Genomic DNA, 24,964 nt, shown 5'->3' with positions numbered 1-24,964 from the left:
GCGAGGTGGACCACTTATCTGAGTGCTGTAGTTGTGTGTGCGTGCACAAGTGTGTGCGTAGCCACTTCTATTTTGTAAGCAGCTATGCCATCTTTCCAGCCGTTGTCTGGTGTTAGTGTGTCGTCTTGCAATCCAACTGCAGTAGTACTGACTCTCCATTCCCCCTCTCTGTCTATAGGGGCTGTACAGAGGAGTATGAGATGAAGACCATGGAGCAGAAGCCAGAGTCTGAGCCCGTGGCAGCAGGCTACCGGCCCTCCCCTCGCACCCCTGTCTTGCGCTGGGACAGCCCCGCCGGCCTGCACAGCGCCCCCACCCCTCAGCGTTGGACCCCTATGGGCCCCCCACCACCCCAACCCCGCTCACACAAAGCCATGGTCATGCCCATCCCATACAGGGAGGCCCAGCATCTCTCCAACAAGAGGTGAGACACTGGCGTGTGTTTGTGTGTGTGATTGTTTGCCTTGGGCTTAGACACTGGTGTAGTTGTCCTTGTTTGCTTCAGCTACTTGAGTGACTCTGCTAATGACCTGCTGTCATTCTCATAAATGCTTCGACGATGAGGTTATTCTTAAACAAACATAAAGCAGGACAAAACAAGCATGATTTGGGCGGTTTATAGGAAATGTAAACCATACAATGGTCCTTTTTGGAGGAAGGATTGTTTATGTATTTTACATTTATCTAAAAGCATATTTGAAAAATAATTAATCAAAGATGGCATTTTTATGACATTTTGGGCTGCCCAGGCCTCTTAAGACTCTACAATGTTTTCATCTGTAGGTGCTACAAAGCAAAAATGTGTATTATGAAGCTTTACAGCTTGCTCTTTAGTATGAGTAGTATTTTAATTTCTACATTAAAAAAATAGATATACAGTTGAGGTCGGAAGTTTACAAACACCTTAGCCAAAAACTCAGTTTTTCACAATTCCTGACATTTAATCAGAGTAGAAATTCCTTGTCTTTGGTCAGTTAGGATCACCACTTTATTTTAAGAATGTGAAAATGTCAGAATAATAGTAGAGAATTATACATTTCAGCTTTTATTTCTTTCATCACATTCCCAGTGGGTCAGAAGTTTACATACACTCAATTAGTATTTGGTAGCATTGCCAAATTAGTATTTGGTAGCATTTGGTAGCAATTGTTTAACTTGGGTCAAACGTTTCAGGTAGCCTTCCTCAAGCTTCCCACAATAAATTGGGTGAATTTTGGCCTATTCCTCCTGACAGAGCTGGTGTAACTGAGTCAGGTTTGTAGGCCTCCTTGCTCGTAGCACACTCTTTTTCAGTTCTGCCCACAAATTTTATATGGGATTGAGGTCAGGGCTTTGTGATGGCCTCTCCAATACCTTGACTTTGTTGTCCTTAAGCCATTTTGCCACAACTATTGAATTATGCTTGGGGTCATTGTCCATTTGGAAGACCCATTTGCGACCAAGCTTTAACTTCCTCACTGATGTCTTGAGATGTTGCTTCAATATATCCACACATTTTCCCCCCGCACCAGTCCCTACTGCAGCAAATCACCCCACAACATGATGCTGCCTCCCCTGTGCCTTGTGGTTGGGATGGTGTTCTTCGGCTTGCAAACCTCCCCATTTTTCCTCCAAACATATCGATGGTCATTATGGCCAAAAAAGTACGATCTAATATAATAATATAAATAATATATGCCATTTAGCAGACGCTTTTATCCAAAGCGTCTTACAGTCATGTGTGCATACATTCTACTTTGTCCCCATGTGCAGTTGCAAACCATTGTCAGGCATTTTTATGGCGGTTTTGGAGCAGTGGCTTCTTCCTTGCTGAGTTGTCTTACAGGTTATATGACTCGTTTTACTGTGGATATAGATACTTTTGTGCCTGTTTCGTCCAGGATCTTCACAAGGTCCTTTGCTGTTGTTCTGGACTTGTTGTTCTGCACTTTTCGCACCAAAGTATGTTCATCTCTAGGAGAAAGAACGCGTCTCCTTCCTGAACGGCATGACGGCTGCGTGGTCCCATGGTGTTTATACTTGCATACTATTGTTTGTACAGATGAACGTGGTACCTTCAGGTGTTTGGAAATTGCTCCCAAGGATGAACGAGTCTTGTGGAGGTCTACATTTTTTTTTCCTGAGGTCTTGGCAGATTTCTTTCACAGTAAAGTTCTGACCCACTGGAATTGTGATACATTGAATTACAAGTGAAATAATCTGTCTGTAAACAATTGTTGGAAAAATGTCTGGTGTCGTGAAGAAAGTAGATGTCCTAACCGACTTGCCAAAACTATAGTTTGTTAACAAGAAATTTGTGGAGTGCTTGAAAAACAAGTTTTAATGACTTTAACCTAAGTGTATGTAAACTTCCAACTTCAACTGTATATACAGTACCAGCCAGAAGTTTGGACACAGCTAGTCATTCAAGGGTTTTTCTTTATTTTTACTATTTTCTACTTTGAAGAATAATTGTGAAGACATCAAAACTAGGAAATAACACATATGGAATCCTGTAGTAACCAAAAAAGTGTTTGAGATTCTTCAAAGTAGCCACCCTTTGCCTTGATGACAGCTTTGCACACTCTTGGCATTCTCTCAACCAGCTTCATGAGGTTGTCACCTGGAATGCATTTCAATGAACAGGTGTGCCTTGTTCATAGTTAATTTGTGGAATTTCCTTCTTCATGCATTTGAGCCAATCAATTGTGTTGTGACAAGGTAAGGGTGGTATACAGATTTTTAAAAATTAATTTTAAAAAGACCAAGTCCGTATTATGGCAAGAACAGCCCATTACTTTAGAGAACAACAAGAACAGCCCATTACATTCTACAATTACTTTAAGACGTGAAGTTGAGTCAATCTGGAAAATGTCAAGAACCTCACATTTTTTCAAGTGCAGTCGCAAATACCATCATGCGCTATGATGAATCTCGCTCTAATGAGGAGCGCCACAGGAAAGGAAGACCCAGAGCTACCTCTGCTGCAGAGGATAAGTTCATTGGTTACCAGCCTCAGAAATTGCAGTCCAAATAAATGCTTCACAGAGTTCAAGTAACAGACACATCTCAACATCAACTGTTCAGAGGAGACTGCGTGAATCAGGCCTTCATGGTCAAATTGCTGGAAAGAAACCACTAAAGGACACCAATACGAAGAGACATGCAATGGACATTAGACCAGTGGAATATGTCCTTTGGTCTGGAGTCCAAATTGGAGACTTTTGGTTCCAACCGCTGTGTCTTGGTGAGATGCAGTGTGGGTGAATGGATGATCTCCGCATGTGTATTTCCCACCGTTAAGCATGGAGGAGGAGGTGTTAAGGTGGGGGGCGCTTTGCTGGTGACACTGTCTGTGATTTATTTAGAAATCAAGGCACACTTAACCAGCATGGCTACCATAGCATTCTGCAGCAATACACCGTTCCATCTGGTTTGAGCTTAGTGGGACTATCATTTGTTTTCCTACAAAACAATGACCCAACACACCTCCAGGCTGTCTAAGAGCTATTTTACCAAGAAGGAGAGTTATGTAGTGCTGCATCAGGTGACCTGGCCTCCACAATCGCCTGACCTCAACCAAATTGAGATGATTTGTGTTGAGTCGAACCACAGAGTGAAGGAAAAGCAGCCAACAAGTGCTCAGCATATGTGGGAACTCCTTCAAGACTGTTGGAAAAGCATTCCAGGTGAATCTGGTTGAGAGAATGCCAAGAGTGTGCAAAGGGTGGCTATTTGAAGAATCCCAACGATTAAATGTGTTTTGATGTAACAATTGTTTGGTTACTGCATGATTCCATGTGTTATTTCATAGTTTTGATGTCTTCGCTATTATTCTACAAAGAAAAACCCTTGACTGAGTAGGTGTTCTAAAACGTTTGACCGGTAGTGTATATACACAAATATTTTGTGGATTTGGCAAATGTTTCAATATGTTGTTGAACATGATATACTCTACGGGCATGTCAATGTTTCAGAGTGGGATCTCTGCTAGTTTGAAAGTTATGGCCTGTTTTATAGAGAAATTGGTATAGAAGCCAATGTAACCAATAACAACCCTTTTACTTGTCATTGCACATCCTGCAAATCACCAGCAGAGGGCGACCATTTTGAATCCATTTTCACGTTTTTGCCGTGTTGCTAATACTTACAAATAGGATCTTAACTCTGAAAGTAACAGAGATCCCAGTCTGGAACTTTGATATGCCCATAAACCAGGGCTCTAAAGTGAGAACAGTTTGCTGTGTGACTGGGAGTTTTATTTTGGGAGCACTGTGGAACTATGTAAAAAAGATCTCCCAGATAATAATTGTTGTAATGATAAGACTTCGAAGTATCGTTGTTTCCAAGTTCCCTAGAGAAACCATTTGAGTGCCGATTCGTTAGTGTCATGGTTGCGCCATTACTACAGCGAAAACAGCTTGCCTCGACTAGCCCAACCAGGTCAAGAGCTCTTACCCATATTACCGTCACAGCATTTTTATCTTCCTATAGAGGATCGCCGCATTTTACATTCATAAAGTGCGTCTTGGGCCATTCTAAAACAACTTGCTCATCGACATTTTTAAACTATCCCCAATTCAATGGAATTGCAACCCTCTGCATGCACAGTGCATTCTTCCATCACATGTACAGCTGATTCTCAAGATCTTTCACACTAATGAGATAATATTGAGCCCACACTACTACACTGTCTGAGCCAAGGACTACATGCTTTCTGGTAAGTTTTCATTACAATACTGGGTGGGGTGAATATATTTTATGACATACATTATTTGTTGTTAACTAGTAAATAGTAGCCAAAGTGTGTTTAAATCATTTCTAACTTTTTCTAACAATTTCTGCAAGTTTTGCTACCATGTTGCTTGAGCCTGCTAACTAAAGAGTGTTAATTCACTTGTTTCCATAAACATTTTTCTTACAAAGGAGTTGTTTAATATAAATGCTTAACTATTTATCTGTACATGGAATTGTATTTTTAATTTTTGTACTAATTTGTTTTCAATCTTTACAGGAAAATGCCACGGGCACTATCTGATGTGTGGAGACATTGCACTGCAGCTAATGTAGAAGGAAATGCTGCAAATGCTGTGTATTTGTGTAGAATATGTGAAGAAAAAAACAAAGATGCAGAATCATCTGGTCAAGTGCATAAAGATCCCTCAGCGCTCACGACAAGCAACCTCTGACAAAAGTCCCTCTACTTCTATTTGAGGTGAAAAGGATGAATCAGACACCTTATCAATACCAACAGCTCATGGTCCTCCTGGAATCAGAAGTTATTTTTGGACTCAATGGAGGAAATGCTGATGAATGTCTTGCTCGAGATGTGTATGCAACTGGTTCACCTCTAATGCTCACAGGCAATGTGTATTGGAAGAGATTTCTGAATGTTCTTCGCCCAGCATACACCCCTCCAACCAGACATGCTTTATCTACTCATTTGCTGGATGCAGAGTTCAACTGAGTTCAAGTGAAGGTCAAGCAAATCATTGAGAAAGCAGGCTGTATTTCAGTTATCTCTGATGGGTGGTCGAATGTTTGTGGGCAAGGAATAATTAACTACATCATCTCCACCCCTCAACCAGTATTCTACAAGAGCACAGACACAAGAGACAACAGACACACCGGTCTCTACATTGCAGATGAGCTGAAGGCAGTCATCAATGACCTTGGACCACAGAAGGTATTTGCACTGGTGACAGACACTATTGCGAACATTAATGCTGCTTGGTCTACACCCATTGGCTGTGCTGCTCAAGCATTGAATCAGCTCCTCAAGGACATCATGGCACTGAAGACAATGGATACACTCTACAAGAGAGCCAAGGAAATGGTTAGGTATGTGAAGGGTCATCAAGTTATAGCAGCAATCTACCTCACCAAGAAAAGTGAGAAGAATAAGAGCACCGCATTGAAGCTGCCCAGCAACACCTGTTGGGGTGGTGTTGTCATTATGTATGATGGTCTCCTGGAGGGGAAGGAGTCTCTCCAAGAAATTACCATATCACAGTCTGCCGATATGGACAGCCCCATCAAGAGGATCCTCCTGGATGATGTATTTTGGGAGAGACTGGTAAGCAGCCTGAAACTCCTGAAACCTATAGCAGTAGCCATTGCACGAATTGAAGGAGACAATGCTATCCTGTCTGATGTTCAGACTCTGCTTGCAGATGTAAGAGAAGCAATCCGTACTGCCCTGCCCACTTCACTGTTGCTCCAAGCAGAGGAAACTGCAGTTTTGAAATGAAAAACCATGAAGACTTCTGCCTGAAGCCCCATACACGCCACAGCGTACATTTTGGACCCCAAGTATGCTTTTGGACCCCAAGAGCATCCTGTCTGGTGCAGAGATCAACAAGGCCTATGGTGTCATCACTACCGTGTCTCACCACCTTGGCCTGGATGAGGGCAAGGTTCTTGGCAGTCTGGCGAAGTACACTTCCAAGCTTTGGGATGGAGATGCAATATGGCAGTCGTGCCAACATATCTCATCAGCCATCTGGTGAAAGGGACTTTGTGGATCTGAGGCGCTTTCCCCTGTTGCCTCCATCACCCTCCAAATCCCACCAACATCAGCTGCCTCAGAGCGCAACTGGTCCTTGTTTGGGAACACACAGACCAAAGCACGCAACAGGCTGACCAATACAAGGGTTGAAAAATTGGTGGCCATCCCCAGTCAAATTTGAGGTTTTTTGAGCCTGACAACGGGTCATCCTCAACCAGGTTGGAAAGTGACAGTGAAGATAAGCCCTCAGTCTGATGTTCAAGAGGTGGACATTGAGGACGTCCAGGGAGATTACATGGAAGCCTGAGAGGAAGACAACCAAAGCTTTAGTTTCTAGACTGTCATTTTACAGATGTATGTTGATAACATTTTTGGGAGATTCGATGGATCATTGGGGATCATTCCCTTTTTGTTGTTCAGTGAAATCACCCCATTTAATTAAAGTTCAATTTGTAACTAAATAGTTTTTTACATTTCTTTTGGAAGGATTTAATAATTTGCAATTATGTCTAACTTATGATAAGGTAAAATGTTTCTGTCTCCATATGATATGGAAAATATATCCAATTCAAAAAACATCTACATTTAAATGGTACTAATATTAATTTGCATATATTCCCGTTAATTCCCACGGAAAGTTTCCACCTCTGAATATACCCCAAAATGTGCAACCCTACTTGTGATTAATCTTTGCTGTCCCGCTGTGCTCCCTGCAGGCCGGTGAGCTTTCCTGAGAACCACTACAGCCTGTCCCCAGCGGGGGGCGACAGAGTACTGCCCTACAGGAACCCCTCAGCCAGCTTCTCCTCCCCCTCTGGCTTGGGGGGCATGGCAGCCCTGGGGGGACCCATACTCAGCGGGCCCTTCATACGCTACAAACCCTCACCTGACAGGTCAGTCAGCGGAAGTGTTAGTGTCTTTGTGTGGTGAGGTGGGTTAGTGTCTTTGTGTGGTGAGGTGGGTTAGTGTCTTTGTGTGGTGAGGTGGGTCAGTGTCTTTGTGTGGTGTGGTGGGTCAGTGTCTTTGTGTGGCGTGGCGGGTTGGTGTCTTTGTGTGGCGAGGTGGGTTGGTGTCTTTGTGTGGCGAGGTGGGTTGGTGTCTTTGTGTGGCGAGGTGGGGTGGGTTGGTGTGGGTTGGTGTCTTTGTGTGGCGAGGTGGGGTGGGTTGGTGTCTTTGTGTGGCGAGGTGGGTTGGTGTCTTTGTGTGGTGGGTGTATCTCTGTTTGTATACATTGACGTATCATTGAGGTTTTCATTTGTTTGTATTGGAGGAGAATGTCACTCCTCCCTGTTCCCTGGTATTTCCTTTGTATGATACTTGACAGGCTTTTTGCGCTTGTTGCTTGGATTGGTAGCTAACTTGCTGCAGACCTGTGACTGATTTAGTTTAATGCTTTGAGAAGCTGACTGTCGATTTGTAAGTAATTGAGACATTTATGAACACACTTGGATTAGGACTTGATATTGTGTGGTTTTGTGCGTGTGGTGATTTAGTTCCTCTGGTTTGGTAGGATGTAACATGTTTGAAATAAGCTCCACCGGGGAGCATAGCAACAACAGAAACTGTGAAATGTTCTTAAACGTATTTGTGTGTGTGTGTGTTAGGGCTGTCCCGACAAAATTAAAAACATTTTGGTCAACAGAGAGTCATCTGTTCTTTTGACCAATCGATGGGTTAAACATTTTAAAGGTGTAATTTCCCGTATATAGACACCCTGTGCGTTTGAATAAAATATTTGCACTGAGCTTGTCTGATGCTTTAAGCACACTGGTTGATTAAGTAATTACGACAGACAAATGACTCGAGAGAGCACGATGGCCATGCTGTGTAAAAAAAACAACGTTTTTTTAATGATAGCGTTTGCCTGTGTTGACGGGTGCACGTTGTCTCTCTCTCCTCCCTGCTGCAGCAAAAACGCACCACAGCTCAGCAAGCGTTTATTGCGCTGTCCATGCTGGAACTGCAACATCATGTCAGCCATTTAGTTTCTTACAGTGTAAACGACACAAAATAAATGCAAAGTAATACCAGTGTCTGTTCTGAGTCATTTTTTAAATGCCTTTATTACAGTGTAGGTAAGATTAAAATCAGACAAATTTGTGAAATTGCTTTATCCAACATTTTGCAGTTGTGTGGGACTTGGTGCTCATGGAATCAGTTGGCTACTTAACAAACAGGCAATAGAAGCAGGATCGGTCCTATTTCTGTAGATGTATACTGTGCCTTCGGAAAGTATTCAGACCCCTTGACTGTTTCCACATTTTGCTACATTACAGCCTTATATTAAAATGGAATAAATAAATAAATCCTCAATCTACATACAATACCCCATAAGGGCAAAGCAAACAAGTTTTTTATACATTTTTGCAAATTTATAAAAATTAAGAAACATACCTTATTTGCATAAGTATTTAGACCCTTTGCTATGAGACACAAAATTGAGTTCAGGTGCATACTGTTTCCATTGATCATCCTTGAGATGTTTCTACAACTTGATTGGAGTCCAACTGTAAATTCTATAATAGATTGGACATGAATTGGAAAGGCACACACCTGTCTATATAAGGTCCCACATGCCGGAGAAAAAACCAAGCCATGACGTCCAAGGAATTGTGCGTAGAGCTCCGAGACAGGATCGTGTCAAGGCACAGATCTGGGGAAGGGTACCAAAAAATGTCTACAGCATTGAAGGTCCCTAAGAACACAGTGGTCTCCATAATTCTTAAATTGAAGAAGTTTGTAACCACCAATAGATTTTCTTAGAGCTGGCCGCCCGTCCAAACTGAGCAATTGGGGGAGAAGGGTCTTCGTCAGGGAGGTGACCCAAGAACCCGATGGTCATTCTGACATGGCTCCATGACAACCATCTCTACAGTACCCCACCAATCTGGCCTTTATGGACAGACTGAAGCCAGTCCTCATTAAAAAGCACATTACCTCCCGCTTGGAATTGCCAAAAGGCAACTAAAGACTCTCAGGCCATGAGAAACAAGATTCTCTGGTCTGATGAAACCAAGATTCAACTCTTTGGCCTGAATTTCAAGCGTCATATCTGGAGGAAACCTGGCACCATCCCTACGGTGAAGCATGGTGGTAGCAGCATCACCAAGGACTGGGAGACTAGTCAGGATCGAGGCAAAATGAACGGAGCAAAGTACAGTGAGATCCTTGACGAAAAAACCTGCTCCAGAGTGCTCAGGACCTCAGACTGCAGCAAGGTTCACCTTCCAACAGGACAACAACCCTAAGCACAGAGCCAAGACAACGCAGGAGTGGCTTCGGGACAAGTCTCTGAGTGTCCTTGAGTGGCCCAGCCAGAGCCCGGACTTGATCCCGATCGAACACCTCTGGAGAGACCTGAAAATAGCTGTTCAGCAACGCTCCCCATCCAACCTGACAGAGCATGACAAGATCCGCACAGAAGGATGGGAGAAACTCCCCAAATATAGGTGTGCCAAGCTTGTATTGTCAAAACCAAGAAGACTCGAGGCTGTAATTGCTGCCTGAGGTGCTTCAACAAAGTCCTGAGTAAAGGGTCTGAATTCCTATGTAAATGTGATATTTCCATTTTAAAAAAGGTTTATACATTTGCCTAAAAAAAGTCTAAACCTGTTTTTACCTGGTCATTCTAGGGTATTGTGTGTATTAATGAGGGGGGGGACAATTTATTTAATTTAAGAATAAGGCAGTAAAATAACAATGTGGAAAATGTAAAGTGGTCTGAATACTTATCGAATGCACTGTATGTATCATTTATAAAGCCAGCCACATTTAACAGTGAGGCTATTGATTATAGACCGAATTAAGTTGGTTTCCTCTTTCCTCAATTTTCTTAGACAATAAAGGCAAGGGCTTTTTTGTCCAGCTGTATGTTCATCCTAGTCTGTGTGTAACCTTGCGTGCGGGTGCGTGAGTTAGGCCTGGGCGGTTTGGCCAAAATATCATATCCCAATATTTTTCCATTTTTGGACCAGACTTGGGCAGTATACCGTATATACAGGCGTGTTTTGAAGTACAGAGGAGGATTTTCTATTTTCATTTTATTCAACAACAGAAAATGTAATTGAGCCATTCATATGGTAAATTTGTTTACAAAGAGCATGTGGAGAAAATGTGTCGATAAACTGTTGAAAAGCACAAGAGAAGTGAACAAATTATACTTAAAATTCACTACAAATGTTTGCCAGACAAATATCTTATAAGTTAACTATTTAAGATGTGCCAAATATATTGTCTCCAGCTATGGATTTGGTTAGCTTACTTGCTAGCTATAACGTTAGGTGGCTAGCTTGCAATATCAAGCTTCTTGGTTACAGCAAAGACGATCAATTCCCTTCTGGATCAAGTGGGAGTAGCCTTTTGAGATAGTTCTATAACTTCCATGACCTTGGTTGTCTGTCCTTGCTTATGCCTTGTTTGTATTTAGCTAGCGTCCACTATGGGAATTCGCTAGGACTCTTAACCTTTTTCTAACATAAAAACATTATTTGCAGGAGGAGAGGGAGAAATGACTCAAGTAGAAAACAGAGTAAACTATAAAACCAGAAACCCGCTGGATTGGCGTCTTCCATTTAACAAACCAAACATTGAAATAACGCTGTAAAGGGCAAAGTAAAAACCCAAACCAGCCCGTGCATCAATAACGGTGTATAGTAAAATATTGTGTGTGTAAAATTTATGTTCCTCTTATCTGTGTAGGTACGGTTCAGCCCAGCGTCCCCTGCTGGCCTACGAACCTCATCTCAATCTGGACATCACCTCTAGTGGAGAGTCCTCCTCGGGCTTCACAAGCCAGGAAAGCACTATGGAGCGCTGCAAGACAGGTACACAAACACACACGTATGTAGACAAACATACAGAACACACACACACACATATATATACTGCTCAAAAAAATAAAGGGAACACTAAAATAACACGTCCTAGATCTGAATGAATGAAATATTCTTATTAAATACTTTTTTATTTACATAGTTGAATGTGCTGACAACAAAATCACACAAAAATGATCAATGGAAATCAAATGTATCAACCCATGGAGGTCTGGATTTGGAGTCACACTAAAAATTAAAGTGGAAAACCACACTACAGGCTGATCCAACTTTGATGAAATGTCCTTAAAACAAGTCAGTAGTGTGTGTGGCCTCCACGTGCCTGTATGACCTCCCTACAACTCCTGGGCATGCTCCTGATGAGGTGGCAGATGGTCTGCTGAGGGATCTCCTCCCAGACCTGGACTAAAGCATCCGCCAATTCCTGAACAGTTTGTGGTGCAACGTGGCGTTGGTGGATGGAGCGAGACATGATGTCCCAGATGTGCTCAATTGGATTCAGGTCTGGAGAACGGGCGGGCCAGTCCATAGCATCAATGCCTTCCTCTTGCAGGAACTGCTGACACACTCCAGCCACATGAGGTCTAGCATTGTCTTGCATCAGGAGGAACCCAGGACCAACCGCACCAGCATATGGTCTCACAAGGGGTCTGAGGATCTCATCTCGGTACCTAATGGCAGTCAGGCTACCTCTGGTGAGCACATGGAGGGCTGTGCGGCCCCCCAAAGAAATGCCACCCCACACCATGACTGACCCACCGCCAAACCGGTCATGCTGGAGGATGTTGCAGGCAGCAGAACGTTCTCCACGGCTTCAAGACTGTCACGTCTGTCACATGTGCTCAGTGTGAACCTGCTTACATCTGTGAAGAGTACAGGGCGCCAGTGGCGAATTTGTCAATCTTGGTGTTCTCTGGAAAATGCCAAACATCCTGCACGGTGTTGGGCTGTAAGCACAACCCCCACCTGTGAACGTCGGGCCCTCATACCACCCTCATGGAGTATGTTTCTGACCGTTTGAGCAGACACATGCACATTTGTGGCCTGCTGGAGGTCATTTTGCAGGGCTCTGGCAGTGCTCCTCCTTGCACAAAGGCGGAGGTAGCGGTCCTGCTGCTGGGTTGTTGCCCTCCTACGGCCTCCTCCACGTCTCCTGATGTACTGGCCTGTCTCCTGGTAGCGCCTCCATGCTCTGGACACCGCTGACAGACACAGCAAACCTTCTTGCCACAGCTCGCATTGATGTGCCATCCTGGATGAGCTGCACTACCTGAGCTACTTGTGTGGGTTGTAGACTCCGTCTCATGCTACCACAAGAGTGAAAGCACCGCCAGCATTAAGAAGTGACCAAAACATCAGCCAGGAAGCATAGGAACTGAGAAGTGGTCTGTGGTCACCACCTGCAGAACCACTCCTTTATTGGGAGTGTCTTGCTAATTGCCTATAATTTCCACCTGTTGTCTATTCTATTTGCACAACAGCATGTGAAATTGATTGTCAATCAGTGTTGCTTCCTAAGTGGACAGTTTGATTTCACAGAAGTGTGATTGACTTGGAGTTACATTGTGTTGTTTAAGTGTTCCCTTTATTTTTTTGAGCCGTATATATATATATATATTTATTTATATATATTTATATATATTTATATATGAGAGAGAGAGAGAGAGAGAGAGAGAGAGAGAGAGAGAGAGGTAACTCCTCTATATGTTTGTGTGCCATAAAAAAGCCAGACTACAGTTTGCAACTGCACATGGGGACAAAGATCGTACTTTTTGGAGAAATGTCCTTTGGTCTGATGAAACAAAAATAGAACTGTTTTGCCATAATGACCATTGTTATGTTTGGAGGAAAAAGGAGGAGGATTGCAAGCCGAAGAATACCATCCCAACTGTGAAGCACAGGGGTGGCAACATTATGTTGTGGGGGTGCCTTGCTGCAGGAGGGCCTGGTGCACTTCACAAAATAGATGGTATCATGAGGAAAGAAAATTATGTGGATATATTGAAGCAACATCTCGAGATCAATCAGGAAGTTGAAGCTTGGTTGCCAATGGGTCTTCCAAATGGACAATGACCCCAAGCATACTTCCAAAGTTGTGGCAAAATGGCTTAAGGACAACACAAAGCCCTGACCTCAATCCTATAGAAGATTTGTGGGCAGAACTGAAAAAGCGTGTGCGAGCAAGGAGGCCTACAAACCTGACTCAGTTACACCAGCTCTGTCAGGAGGAATGGGCCACAATTCACCCAACTTATTGTGGGAAGCTTGTGGAAGGCTACCTGAAATGTTTGACCCAAGTTAAACAATTTAAAGGCAATGGTACCAAATACTAATTGAGTGTATGTAAACTTTTGACCCACCTGGAATGTGATGAAATAAATAAAAGCTGAAATAAATAATTATCTCTACCATTATTCTGACATTTCACATTCTTAAAATAAAGTGGTCATCCTAACTGACCTAAAACGGGGAATTTTTTACTAGGATTAAAATGTCAGGAATTGTGAAAGTACTGAGTTTAAATGTAGTTGGCTAAGGTGTATGTAAACTTCCGACTTAAACTGTACATATGCGTACACACAGAAATAAGAGTCCGGATTAAAGACAGTCATTTGGAGTGTCTCCAAATCGAACTGAGTTCTCCATCCATCACCATGAAAAGGGTCTTGAATTCTGACTACCTCAATACACTGTGTATTACCTGTGACCAGACACAGAGTATATGGCCTACATACCACACCTTTCACTACATTAGGCCTGTGATGAGTAATGTGTAACGGTGTGTGTTTGTGTGTGTGTGTGTGTTTTTTTCTGCCCAGAGCCCCTATGGCATGTCCCAGCTTCATCATCTCGGGGGCCAGGAAGAGGGGGGCAGAGGAAACCCACCCGACAGGACGTCCCAGGGAAAGACTCCCCCAACAGACACTCAAAGGTCAGATATAACTGTCATCTTTTATTTAGAGAGATTTTCTGCCTGTTGCTTTTCTGTGTATCTACCGTCTCTTTCTCTCTCACCTCATCCCCCTCTCTGTAGGGTGAGACCCAGTACTCCAGCCACTCCAGCAGTAACACTCTCTCACCTCATCCCCCTCTCTGTAGGGTGAGACCCAGTACTCCAGCCACTCCAGCAGTAACACTCTCTCACCTCATCCCCCCCTCTGTAGGGTGAGACCCAGTACTCCAGCCACTCCAGCAGTAACACTCTCTCACCTCATCCCCCTCTCTGTAGGGTGAGACCCAGTACTCCAGCCACTCCAGCAGTAACACTCTCTCACCTCATCCCCCTCTCTGTAGGGTGAGACCCAGTACTCCAGCCACTCCAGCAGTAACACTCTCTCACCTCATCCCCCTCTCTGTAGGGTGAGACCCAGTACTCCAGCCACTCCAGCAGTAACACTCTCTCACCTCATCCCCCTCTCTGTAGGGTGAGACCCAGTACTCCAGCCACTCCAGCAGTAACACTCTCTCCAGTAACGCGTCCAGCAGCCACAGTGACGAGCGCTGGTTCGACGGGGCCGGGGGGGAGAGAGGAGGCCCGGGGGGGTCCCGGGGTTACCTAGGCGACCTGGCTGAACCTGACCCCGACCCCCTCAGTAAGGGCGGGTCCAGTGACAGCGGCATCGACGCCCCCACCCTCTACAACACCAAGCCTGGCGCACGCCACGGAAACCAGTCCAGCCAATCACAGAAGCCCCTGCACTGTTCAGCAACCTATAATAGCGGGCTGCAGGAGCTCTCTGAGGCGAGGGGCAACGTCGTCGAGGGGCGGAGACTGCAGTCATCGCCTGTATTACCTGCCAATCAGAACAAAGGATACCGCACACGCACCTTCCCCCCTGGATCCAACGTGGAGAAGCCAGACTCATTAAAACCCAGGTAGGAGAGACACAAAAACACACACACTGCGCATAGCGTTTATACACTCAAACTCAGGTTGTCTTTTAGTAGTGGAAAGGGGAGGAGAAAGAACTGTATGCTTTGTCCACACAGGCATCCCACCCCTCATGCTGAACATGCCAAAACACACAAGGGTTTAATCCCTATGGGGGGCATGTATGGGTCAGATGTATCACCCCTGCCCTACATATATGTGGACACATATTTAGAGAGTCCAGCTACTCCTATAGGGGATTAAAGGATTGGGGGTTTAAACCCCCCAGTCTATCCCCAGTCACTCAGGGAACAGGGCTGGACACTGGCTTTCTGACACACAGAGGCACCCAACACGTAACATACAAGGTATGTAGTCTAAACTGTGGTACAGGAGCTTAGGAAATGGGGACAGAGACGTGTGAGTGGTGAGATAGATGGGTGGAGGTATGGTGAGATGGTGGGTTGGAGGGACATTTTGTTGATGGTGGGATGGAGGGACGTTTTGTAGATGGTTGGTTGGTTGGATGGACATTTCTTAGATGGTTGGTTGGATGGACGTTTTGTAGATGGTTGGTTGGATGGACATTTTGTAGATTGTGGGTTGGTTGGATGGACATTTTGTAGATTGTGGGTTGGTTGGATGGACATTTTGTAGATTGTGGGTTGGTTGGATGGACATTTTGTAGATTGTGGGTTGGTTGGATGGACATTTCTTAGATGCTTGGTTGGATGGACATTTTGTAGATGGTTGGTTGGTTGGATGGACATTTTGTAGATTGTGGGTTGGTTGGATGGACATTTTGTAGATTGTGGGTTGGTTGGATGGACATTTTGTAGATTGTGGGTTGGTTGGATGGACATTTTGTAGATTGTGGGTTGGTTGGATGGACATTTTGTGGTTGGTTGGTTGGAGATTGTGGGTTGGTTGGATGGACATTTTGTAGATTGTGGGTTGGTTGGATGGACATTTTGTAGATTGTGGGTTGGTTGGATGGACATTTCTTAGATGGTTGGTTGGATGGACATTTTGTAGATTGTGGGTTGGTTGGATGGACATTTCTTAGATGGTTGGTTGGATGGACATTTTGTAGATGGTTGGTTGGTTGGATGGACATTTTGTAGATTGTTGGTTGGTTGGATGGACATTTTGTAGATTGTGGGTTGGTTGGATGGACATTTTGTAGATTGTGGGTTGGTTGGATGGACATTTTGTAGATTGTGGGTTGGTTGGATGGACATTTTGTAGATTGTGGGTTGGTTGGATGGACATTTTGTAGATTGTGGGTTGGTTGGATGGACATTTTGTAGATTTTGTGATGGTTGGTTGGATGGACATTTTGTAGATTGTGGGTTGGTTGGATGGACATTTTGTAGATTGTGGGTTGGTTGGATGGACATTTTGTAGATTGTGGGTTGGTTGGATGGACATTTTGTAGATTGTGGGTTGGTTGGATGGACATTTTGTAGATTGTGGGTTGGTTGGATGGACATTTTGTAGATTGTGGGTTGGTTGGATGGACATTTTGTAGATGGTTGGTTGGTTGGATGGACATTTTGTAGATTGTGGGTTGGTTGGATGGACATTTTGTAGATTGTGGGTTGGTTGGATGGACATTTTGTAGATTGTGGGTTGGTTGGATGGACATTTTGTAGATTGTGGGTTGGTTGGATGGACATTTTGTAGATTGTGGGTTGGTTGGATGGACATTTTGTAGATTGTGGGTTGGTTGGATGGACATTTTGTAGATTGTGGGTTGGTTGGATGGACATTTCTTAGATGGTTGGTTGGATGGACATTTTGTAGATGGTTGGTTGGTTGGATGGACATTTTGTAGATTGTTGGTTGGTTGGATGGACATTTTGTAGATTGTGGGTTGGTTGGATGGACATTTTGTAGATTGTGGGTTGGTTGGATGGACATTTTGTAGATTGTGGGTTGGTTGGATGGACATTTTGTAGATTGTGGGTTGGTTGGATGGACATTTTGTAGATTGGGTTGGTTGGATGGACATTTTGTAGATTGTGGGTTGGTTGGATGGACATTTTGTAGATTGTGGGTTGGTTGGATGGACATTTTGTAGATTGTGGGTTGGTTGGATGGACATTTTGTAGATTGTGGGTTGGTTGGATGGACATTTTGTAGATTGTGGGTTGGTTGGATGGACATTTTGTAGATTGTGGGTTGGTTGGATGGACATTTCTTAGATGCTTGGTTGGATGGACATTTTGTAGATGGTTGGTTGGTTGGATGGACATTTTGTAGATTGTGGGTTGGTTGGATGGACATTTTGTAGATTGTGGGTTGGTTGGATGGACATTTTGTAGATTGTGGGTTGGTTGGATGGACATTTTGTAGATTGTGGGTTGGTTGGATGGACATTTTGTAGATTGTGGGTTGGTTGGATGGACATTTTGTAGATTGTGGGTTGGTTGGATGGACATTTTGTAGATTGTGGGTTGGTTGGATGGACATTTTGTAGATGGTTGGTTGGTTGGATGGACATTTTGTAGATTGTTGGTTGGTTGGATGGACATTTTGTAGATTGTGGGTTGGTTGGATGGACATTGGTTGGATGGACATTTTGTAGATTGTGGGTTGGTTGGATGGACATTTTGTAGATTGTGGGTTGGTTGGATGGACATTTTGTAGATTGTGGGTTGGTTGGATGGACATTTTGTAGATTGTGGGTTGGTTGGATGGACATTTTGTATGGATTTTGTGATGGTTGGTTGGATGGACATTTTGTAGATTGTGGGTTGGTTGGATGGACATTTTGTAGATTGTGGGTTGGTTGGATGGACATTTTGTAGATTGTGGGTTGGTTGGATGGACATTTCTTAGATGGTTGGTTGGATGGACATTTTGTAGATGGTTGGTTGGTTGGATGGACATTTTGTAGATTGTAGATTGGATGGACATTTTGGATTGGTTGGATGGACATTTTGTAGATTGTGGGTTGGTTGGATGGACATTTTGTAGATTGTGGGTTGGTTGGATGGACATTTTGTAGATTGTGGGTTGGTTGGATGGACATTTTGTAGATTGTGGGTTGGTTGGATGGACATTTTGTAGATTGTGGGTTGGTTGGATGGACATTTTGTAGATTGTGGGTTGGTTGGATGGACATTTTGTAGATTGTGGGTTGGTTGGATGGACATTTTGTAGATTGTGGGTTGGTTGGATGGACATTTTGTAGATTGTGGGTTGGTTGGATGGACATTTTGTAGATTGTGGGTTGGTTGGATGGACATTTTGTAGATTGTGGGTTGGTTGGATGGACATTTTGTAGATTGTGGGTTGGTTGGATGGACATTTTGTAGATTGTGGGTTGGTTGGATGGACATTTTGTAGATTGTGGGTTGGTTGGATGGACATTTTGTAGATTGTGGGTTGGTTGGATGGACATTTTGTAGATTGTGGGTTGGTTGGATGGACATTTTGTAGATTGTGGGTTGGTTGGATGGACATTTTGTAGATTGTGGGTTGGTTGGATGGACATTTTGTAGATTGTGGGTTGGTTGGATGGACATTTTGTAGATTGTGGGTTGGTTGGATGGACATTTTGTAGATTGTGGGTTGGTTGGATGGACATTTTGTAGATTGTGGGTTGGTTGGATGGACATTTTGTAGATTGTGGGTTGGTTGGATGGACATTTTGTAGATTGTGGGTTGGTTGGATGGACATTTTGTAGATTGTGGGTTGGTTGGATGGACATTTTGTAGATTGTGGGTTGGTTGGATGGACATTTTGTAGATTGTGGGTTGGTTGGATGGACATTTTGTAGATTGTGGGTTGGTTGGATGGACATTTTGTAGATTGTGGGTTGGTTGGATGGACATTTTGTAGATTGTGGGTTGGTTGGATGGACATTTCTTAGATTGTGGGTTGGTTGGATGGAAATTTTTGTTGGATGGATTTTGTGGGTTGGTTGGATGGACATTTTGTAGATTGTGGGTTGGTTGGATGGACATTTTGTAGATTGTGGGTTGGTTGGATGGACATTTTGTAGATTGTGGGTTGGTTGGATGGACATTTTGTAGATTGTGGGTTGGTTGGATGGACATTTTGTAGATTGTGGGTTGGTTGGATGGACATTTCTTAGATGGTTGGTTGGATGGACATTTTGTAGATTGTGGGTTGGTTGGATGGACATTTTGTAGATTGTGGGTTGGTTGGATGGACATTTCTTAGTTGGTTGGTTGGATGGACATTTTGTAGATTGTGGATTGGTTGGATGGACATTTCTTAGATGGTTGGTTGGATGGACATTTTGTAGATTGTGGGTTGGTTGGATGGACATTTTGTAGATTGTGGGTTGGTTGGATGGACATTTTGTAGATTGTGGGTTGGTTGGATGGACATTTTGTAGATTGTGGGTTGGTTGGAGGGACATTTTGTAGATGGTTGGTTTGCTCGAGTGATTGGGGGGATGGTGTGCACGGAAAGTCATGATGGCTGGTCAGGGATAATCACTGATTATGCTGTCACACTAACATATGTTGGTTGAGGTGCCTTTTTTTGTTGTTGGTGGAATTTAGTTGGGAGACAAAGGGGATTTGAGAGGAGAATTCCACCAGCAGCTGTTCTGCATGACGTGTGGCTTGTTGTGTCTTATGGATCTCACCCTGAATTGATCCGTCAATTCAAGCATGTGTGTATCTCCTAAACCTATGCACCATTGATATTGACTTTGTTATGCATGTAAATAGATGGAGATCGATTTATGGATTGGAGCGTGTGTCTGTTTGTGTGTCGTCACAGGGCCTGCTACACACCCCAGGGTTACAAGACCCCTGCAGCAGAGAAATCGCGACCGGTCCGAGCTGCCACGGTCACGCCCAACTCTGCTCTACTCAGCTCCACCCCTCTCTCTAGCTCCGCCCCCAAGGCCTTATGCAGCAAGAACAGGCTGGGCCCCTGGCAACCAGATGACAACGCCCCCTCCCCTTCAAACATACCCACTACCTACTGCTCTGACAGCAACAGCAGCAAGAAGTAAGTGTGTGTGTGTGTGTGTGTGTGCACCAGTTTTCTACATCACCAGCACAAAAGTCAAGCATCACACCACTGTGTTAAGCTATGCCCGGTGTGATAAGTTGTTGCTGTATTTAACCTATATTCCTGCTCTGTGTGTGTTCAGGCAGGTGGACGTGAATTCTAAGAACGTGTTCGGACAGCCCCGTCTCAGAGCGTCGCTAAGGGACCTGCGGTCTCCACGGAGATCCCACAAGAGCACCGTCGAGGACGACCTGAAGAAACTCATCATCATGGACAGCCCTGGCGAGATACCACAAAGAGACATGGTGAGGGACACACACACAGTACAAACACACAGTACATTTACACACACACAAACATACTACCCCACGACTAACCTCCCGCCCTTCTCTTTTCAGTCTCCTCGGCGCACTCTTCAGCGCACGTTCTCCGACGAGTCTCTGTGCAGCGGGCGCAGGGATGCCAGCTATGCCAGCACTGCCCCCCTGTTTGACCAGGGCACTCCCAGTGACCTACTGTTCACCTCCACCCTGCCCACCCGGCGCCATGCACACTCTGCCAGCCACATGCCCAACAAGAAGGGTGAGTGGGGCCAAAGCTTGATGTCGTTACCTTTTCACTTCCCTGTATCCGTACCTAATTATGGTATGTCAAGAACGCACAGAGCTCAGTTATAGTTATACAAAGAATCATTTATGTGCTACCTTTAAAGGAGTAGTCCACTCAAAAAAGATATTTTGGCGTTTCTTTAACCAGTCCACTTTTCATACTGTCCCAAAATGTTTTGCATGTCAGCTGTCAAGTTTTCAAGATGCATGACTTTCAAGAAGCAAAGTTTATCATGCGACGTCGTCATGAATGCCAATCTGCTAAGTCTTTAGTTAATTTGACCTCCTTGCCCTCCTCCCGGCTGGCCAGTCCCTATGTCTGCATCGGAGCTGTCATTGAAAGAGGTGAGGGATAAGGTTCCCCCCCTGAGGAGGCTGGACCCAGGGCTCATACCCCTGCCTGACACTGCCTGTGGCCTGGAGTGGTCCAGCCTGGTCAACGCTGCCAAGGCCTACGAGGGTGAGTGTGAGTATTCTGTGTGTGTGTGTTCAGATATCTGGTCCCCTGCCACCACAAACCCTCTCACAGCAGTTCCAGCGGGCAGGGACCAACTGAGACATGATCCTGGGCCTCAGTTACAGCCCCTAGCCCGCTCCTTGACGGGCTTGACTGGGTGAAATCTCCCTGGAGACCTTGCATTGTAAAAGCTGATTGCGAAGATGGGGGATTGGGGGCGGGGTGGGGGGATGTTTGGTAGCTGACTGCGAAGGGTGAAATGCAGTCTTGTAACTGTGTGTGTGTGTTACAGTGCAAAGGGCAGTGTCTCTATTCTCGCTCACCGAGCCTCAAGTTGGGGTTCCAGACATGCGGCCGATCGTCAGTCCAGTCCAGTTCCAAACACCTCAGACTCCACGCACTACCCCCACCTTCAGCGGGTAAGTCTCCGATTCACACACCAGCTCAAACAATCGCGGTCTGTAGCCGCCACAATCATGGCGGTTACAGCAGATGGGGATTGTTTTGTCTAGTTGACACCGATACTACAGATCCTAAACACAGTATTTGAGTGTATAAAAGCACTGGCTACACTTGGACTTCCCATTTTTCCTTTTGTCAGGTCAACCTCACCAGTCACATGTAGAGAGCTGTACTGGCAGTGCCATCTTGTGGTTAGCTCTGGTAATTACACATGGATCAAACAAGTTACTAAGGATCTCTCTGAACACCTGCTATAGGGAACAAACAGTGGAGTGTTTGAGTTAAAGCAGTCTGGGCCTGTTCAGCTTGTGTTGTTTCAGGGCATGACTACAACCAGCCTGTCACGGAAACTGCCTCTTGTTTACCAAACTAACACGCTGCCTTGTACGGTCCTTATAAACTCTGTTGTTCTGTTGAACACACCTTGTTAAACCAGTCTGCCCTACCTGCTACTTAACCCATTAGACAGTGTGAGATAAATGTCTTTGTGTGTTTTCAGGGATGAGGTACCCAACGACCTCTCGGGACGGCTGTACAGCCTAGAGGTGATGCTGAAGCGGCTCAACACTGACCTGGAGAAGGTACCGTTTACACCAGAGAGACATTTAGACTATATGCTCATTTAAATGGCTGTACCACTGACACAGCAAGAATTTAATCTGGTAATAAATAAACGGCCTCCCGAGTGGCACAGCGGTCTAAGGCAGTGCTAGAGGCGTTACTACAGACCCGGGTTCATTCCCGGGCTGTGCCACAACCAGCCGTGGCCTGGAGTCCTATAGGACGGCGCACAATTGGACCAGCGTCGTCCTAGTTAGGGGAGGGTTTGGCCGGGATGGCTTTACTTGGCTCATCGAACTCTAGTGACTCCTTGTGGCAGGCTGGGTTGGTGCACATTGGTGCGGCTGGCTTCGGGTTAAGCAGGCGGGTGTGTCATGTTTTCGGAGGACACATGACTCCACCTTTGCCTCTCCCGAGCCCGTTGGGGAGTTGCAGCGATGAGACAAGTTCGAAAATGGGCAGAAAATAAAATACCAATACAACAGAAAGATCAAGATAATTAACACATTCTTTCTCTTTCTGTCTCCTCCCCACATTCCCTCCCTCTCTGTCTCTCAGGAGAAGAAGGACAAAGTGCACCTGTTGGCTGAGATGGCTAACCTGCGGCAGAATAACCAGCGGCTCCAGGAAGAGAGCCACTCAGCCAGTGAGCAGCTCCGCAAGTTCAGCCTGCTCTTCACCGACCCCCCGCAGAGGAAGTGAGCTCACACGAACACAGGAAGTGACCTCGGAGTGAGAGTGCGAGAGCATCCGCAGAGAGAACTTGTGACCTAAGCCAGAGAATGATGGAGAGGAGGGAAGAGGTTAGGGTAAAGGTGATTTTAGTGGAACGACAGTCACAGTGAGTTTCATGCTGTTGGGATTGAGTGGGGAATGGATTTGTTAGTGGGTCTGGTTAGGCACTGTGGAATACATGGGCAATAGAAAATAGAAGTTAGTGTGTGAAATGATGTACAAGAAAATAAGAGAGGGAAAGAACGCCCCCCACCCCCACCCTACATTCTCACGTTCTTTCCCTCGCCTGCTGCTTCTGTCACATTCCAACCACACCATCTCCCTCCTGCATCTCCACTACCTCTCCACCACTGACCTGCTCTGGGGAGAGAGACCTGTCGTTATGCCGCCACCCTCTCTGTGGCGCACAACCAGAAACCATGCCTCGCTCTGGGCTGGATGGACACAGGGACTGCAGAGAACCAATGGATCCCCGTTGGCTCATCTGAAACCGAATTGCCTAGACAGAAGAGCCTGCAAGTAGACACGCCTATTATTTTTTTTTTTACTCTAAAAGAGTCCCAACACAGCACAAGCTGACTCTCCCTCAGCCTGTGCACCCAGAGTGAATCCCTCTGTCCCTGCTTGTAGGTTTTTATTTTTGTATACTTCTGCGTCAGAGAAAAGCCAATAAAGAGGAGAGATGTTATGAACCTTAGAACACTAGATCACCCAGAGAGGCCTAATACTGTTCCTGAAGCGAATCAGCCAAAAACAAACACGAGCTCTGGCTCAAAAAAAAGAGAGCGAGAGACTACAACTCCCAGAATGCTCTGGGATACGTGTGTTTATAAAAGATGTGGTACTGTAGTTTTGCCCGTGTGGTTCAACATATAGCTTGAACACATGCATATTGTACTGATACGCTTTGTTGAGTGTGTGTGTGATAGGTTGGCACGGGGCATTTCAGTCATGAGCACGCTGTGTTATGACCGCTACGCTAGTGAGATGAGACATCTTGTACTTTCAGAGACAGAATATAGTGTCATAAACTCAATGATAGTATCTCATCTCAGTTTTTTTGGTTAGCGGTCAATGTTAAAGGTATTTACAAATATCTAAGCATTTAAAAAAAAAAAATTTACATATGTAGAATTATCATATTTTGTGGTTTCTGTTTTTTTTTTACCAACTGCTAGTACACACATCTGTGTGCATTTAGAAAATACATAGAAACGATCACTTAAACACTGTAGCACCTGTGTCATGGTGCAATAGCTGTGTGTGTGTGCTAACAGTCCTCGTGTCTACAGAGTCAAACTGAACAATTTCTACACAACTGTGAGACCTAGCTAAATAACTTAAGTAACTTATCCTGTGGTGATGGGTCTGTGAAACGTGTGGCCATTTCGAAAACAAACAAACAATGTCCATACGACAGGAATACACTAAACTAAATCAACACTCACGCTTGGTTATATTCTGTATAGAAACTATTTTTCTTACCGATGTGTGTCCATTGTTTGTGATGAATGTGGGATAAATGGGGGCAGCATGGATCTGGCAAAACCAACGGTGTGGGTTCCAATTCTCGTTTGGACCACATCCATTTACTAAAATAATGAAAATGTCTGCTGAAGGACCATATGACTATTTTGGTTCCATTAAATGTAACCCCCGAGCACAGTTAAGTCATCGTAGACCCCCTTTTCAGGAACCCCCCTGCCCTGCCTCAACTGGAATCCTGTCTTCCCTTCACTACTCTCAGGACCCTTCAGACATCCCCTTTTACAGACTGTACTATTTATTTGTATTTATTGTTTTGTGTGTGTGGACATGTACCTATATGGTGTAAACCCTTTGTGGCTGGATCGGTGGACATTCACATGCATATGGCAGAAAACATACAAAACAACCTACACAACCCTGCCCTCACTCTTTCAGAAACGTCTGTACATTTACGAGAGACA

General features: G+C 44.7%; 1 protein-coding gene across 7 annotated transcripts in view; it reads left to right on the top strand.

Annotated features, from left to right (window-relative positions):
* sipa1l3 (signal-induced proliferation-associated 1 like 3) overlaps positions 1-23,282 on the top strand; it is a 121,110-nt gene extending 97,828 nt beyond the window's left edge. For 6 of the 7 annotated variants that reach the window (XM_046294847.1, XM_046294849.1, XM_046294848.1 and 3 more), the window contains 12 exons: positions 179-424; positions 7,204-7,380; positions 11,186-11,310; positions 14,139-14,251; positions 14,744-15,195; positions 19,956-20,189; positions 20,335-20,497; positions 20,591-20,774; positions 21,111-21,266; positions 21,550-21,676; positions 22,219-22,300; positions 22,839-23,282. In XM_046294847.1, the coding sequence (XP_046150803.1) occupies positions 179-424; positions 7,204-7,380; positions 11,186-11,310; positions 14,139-14,251; positions 14,744-15,195; positions 19,956-20,189; positions 20,335-20,497; positions 20,591-20,774; positions 21,111-21,266; positions 21,550-21,676; positions 22,219-22,300; positions 22,839-22,982 (2,203 nt within the window). In that variant the 3' untranslated portion in view covers positions 22,983-23,282. The remainder of the gene's footprint in view (positions 1-178; positions 425-7,203; positions 7,381-11,185; positions 11,311-14,138; positions 14,252-14,743; positions 15,196-19,955; positions 20,190-20,334; positions 20,498-20,590; positions 20,775-21,110; positions 21,267-21,549; positions 21,677-22,218; positions 22,301-22,838) is intronic. The other variant, XM_046294853.1, reaches the window with a different exon arrangement.
* The last annotated feature ends 1,682 nt before the right edge of the window (positions 23,283-24,964 follow it).

Source organism: Oncorhynchus gorbuscha, linkage group LG13 (genome assembly GCF_021184085.1).
Source record: "Oncorhynchus gorbuscha isolate QuinsamMale2020 ecotype Even-year linkage group LG13, OgorEven_v1.0, whole genome shotgun sequence".
NCBI classification, from domain to species: domain Eukaryota; kingdom Metazoa; phylum Chordata; class Actinopteri; order Salmoniformes; family Salmonidae; genus Oncorhynchus; species Oncorhynchus gorbuscha.
The sequence above is the reverse complement of the archived record's forward strand: the minus strand, read 5'-3'. Positions and strand labels throughout refer to the sequence as shown.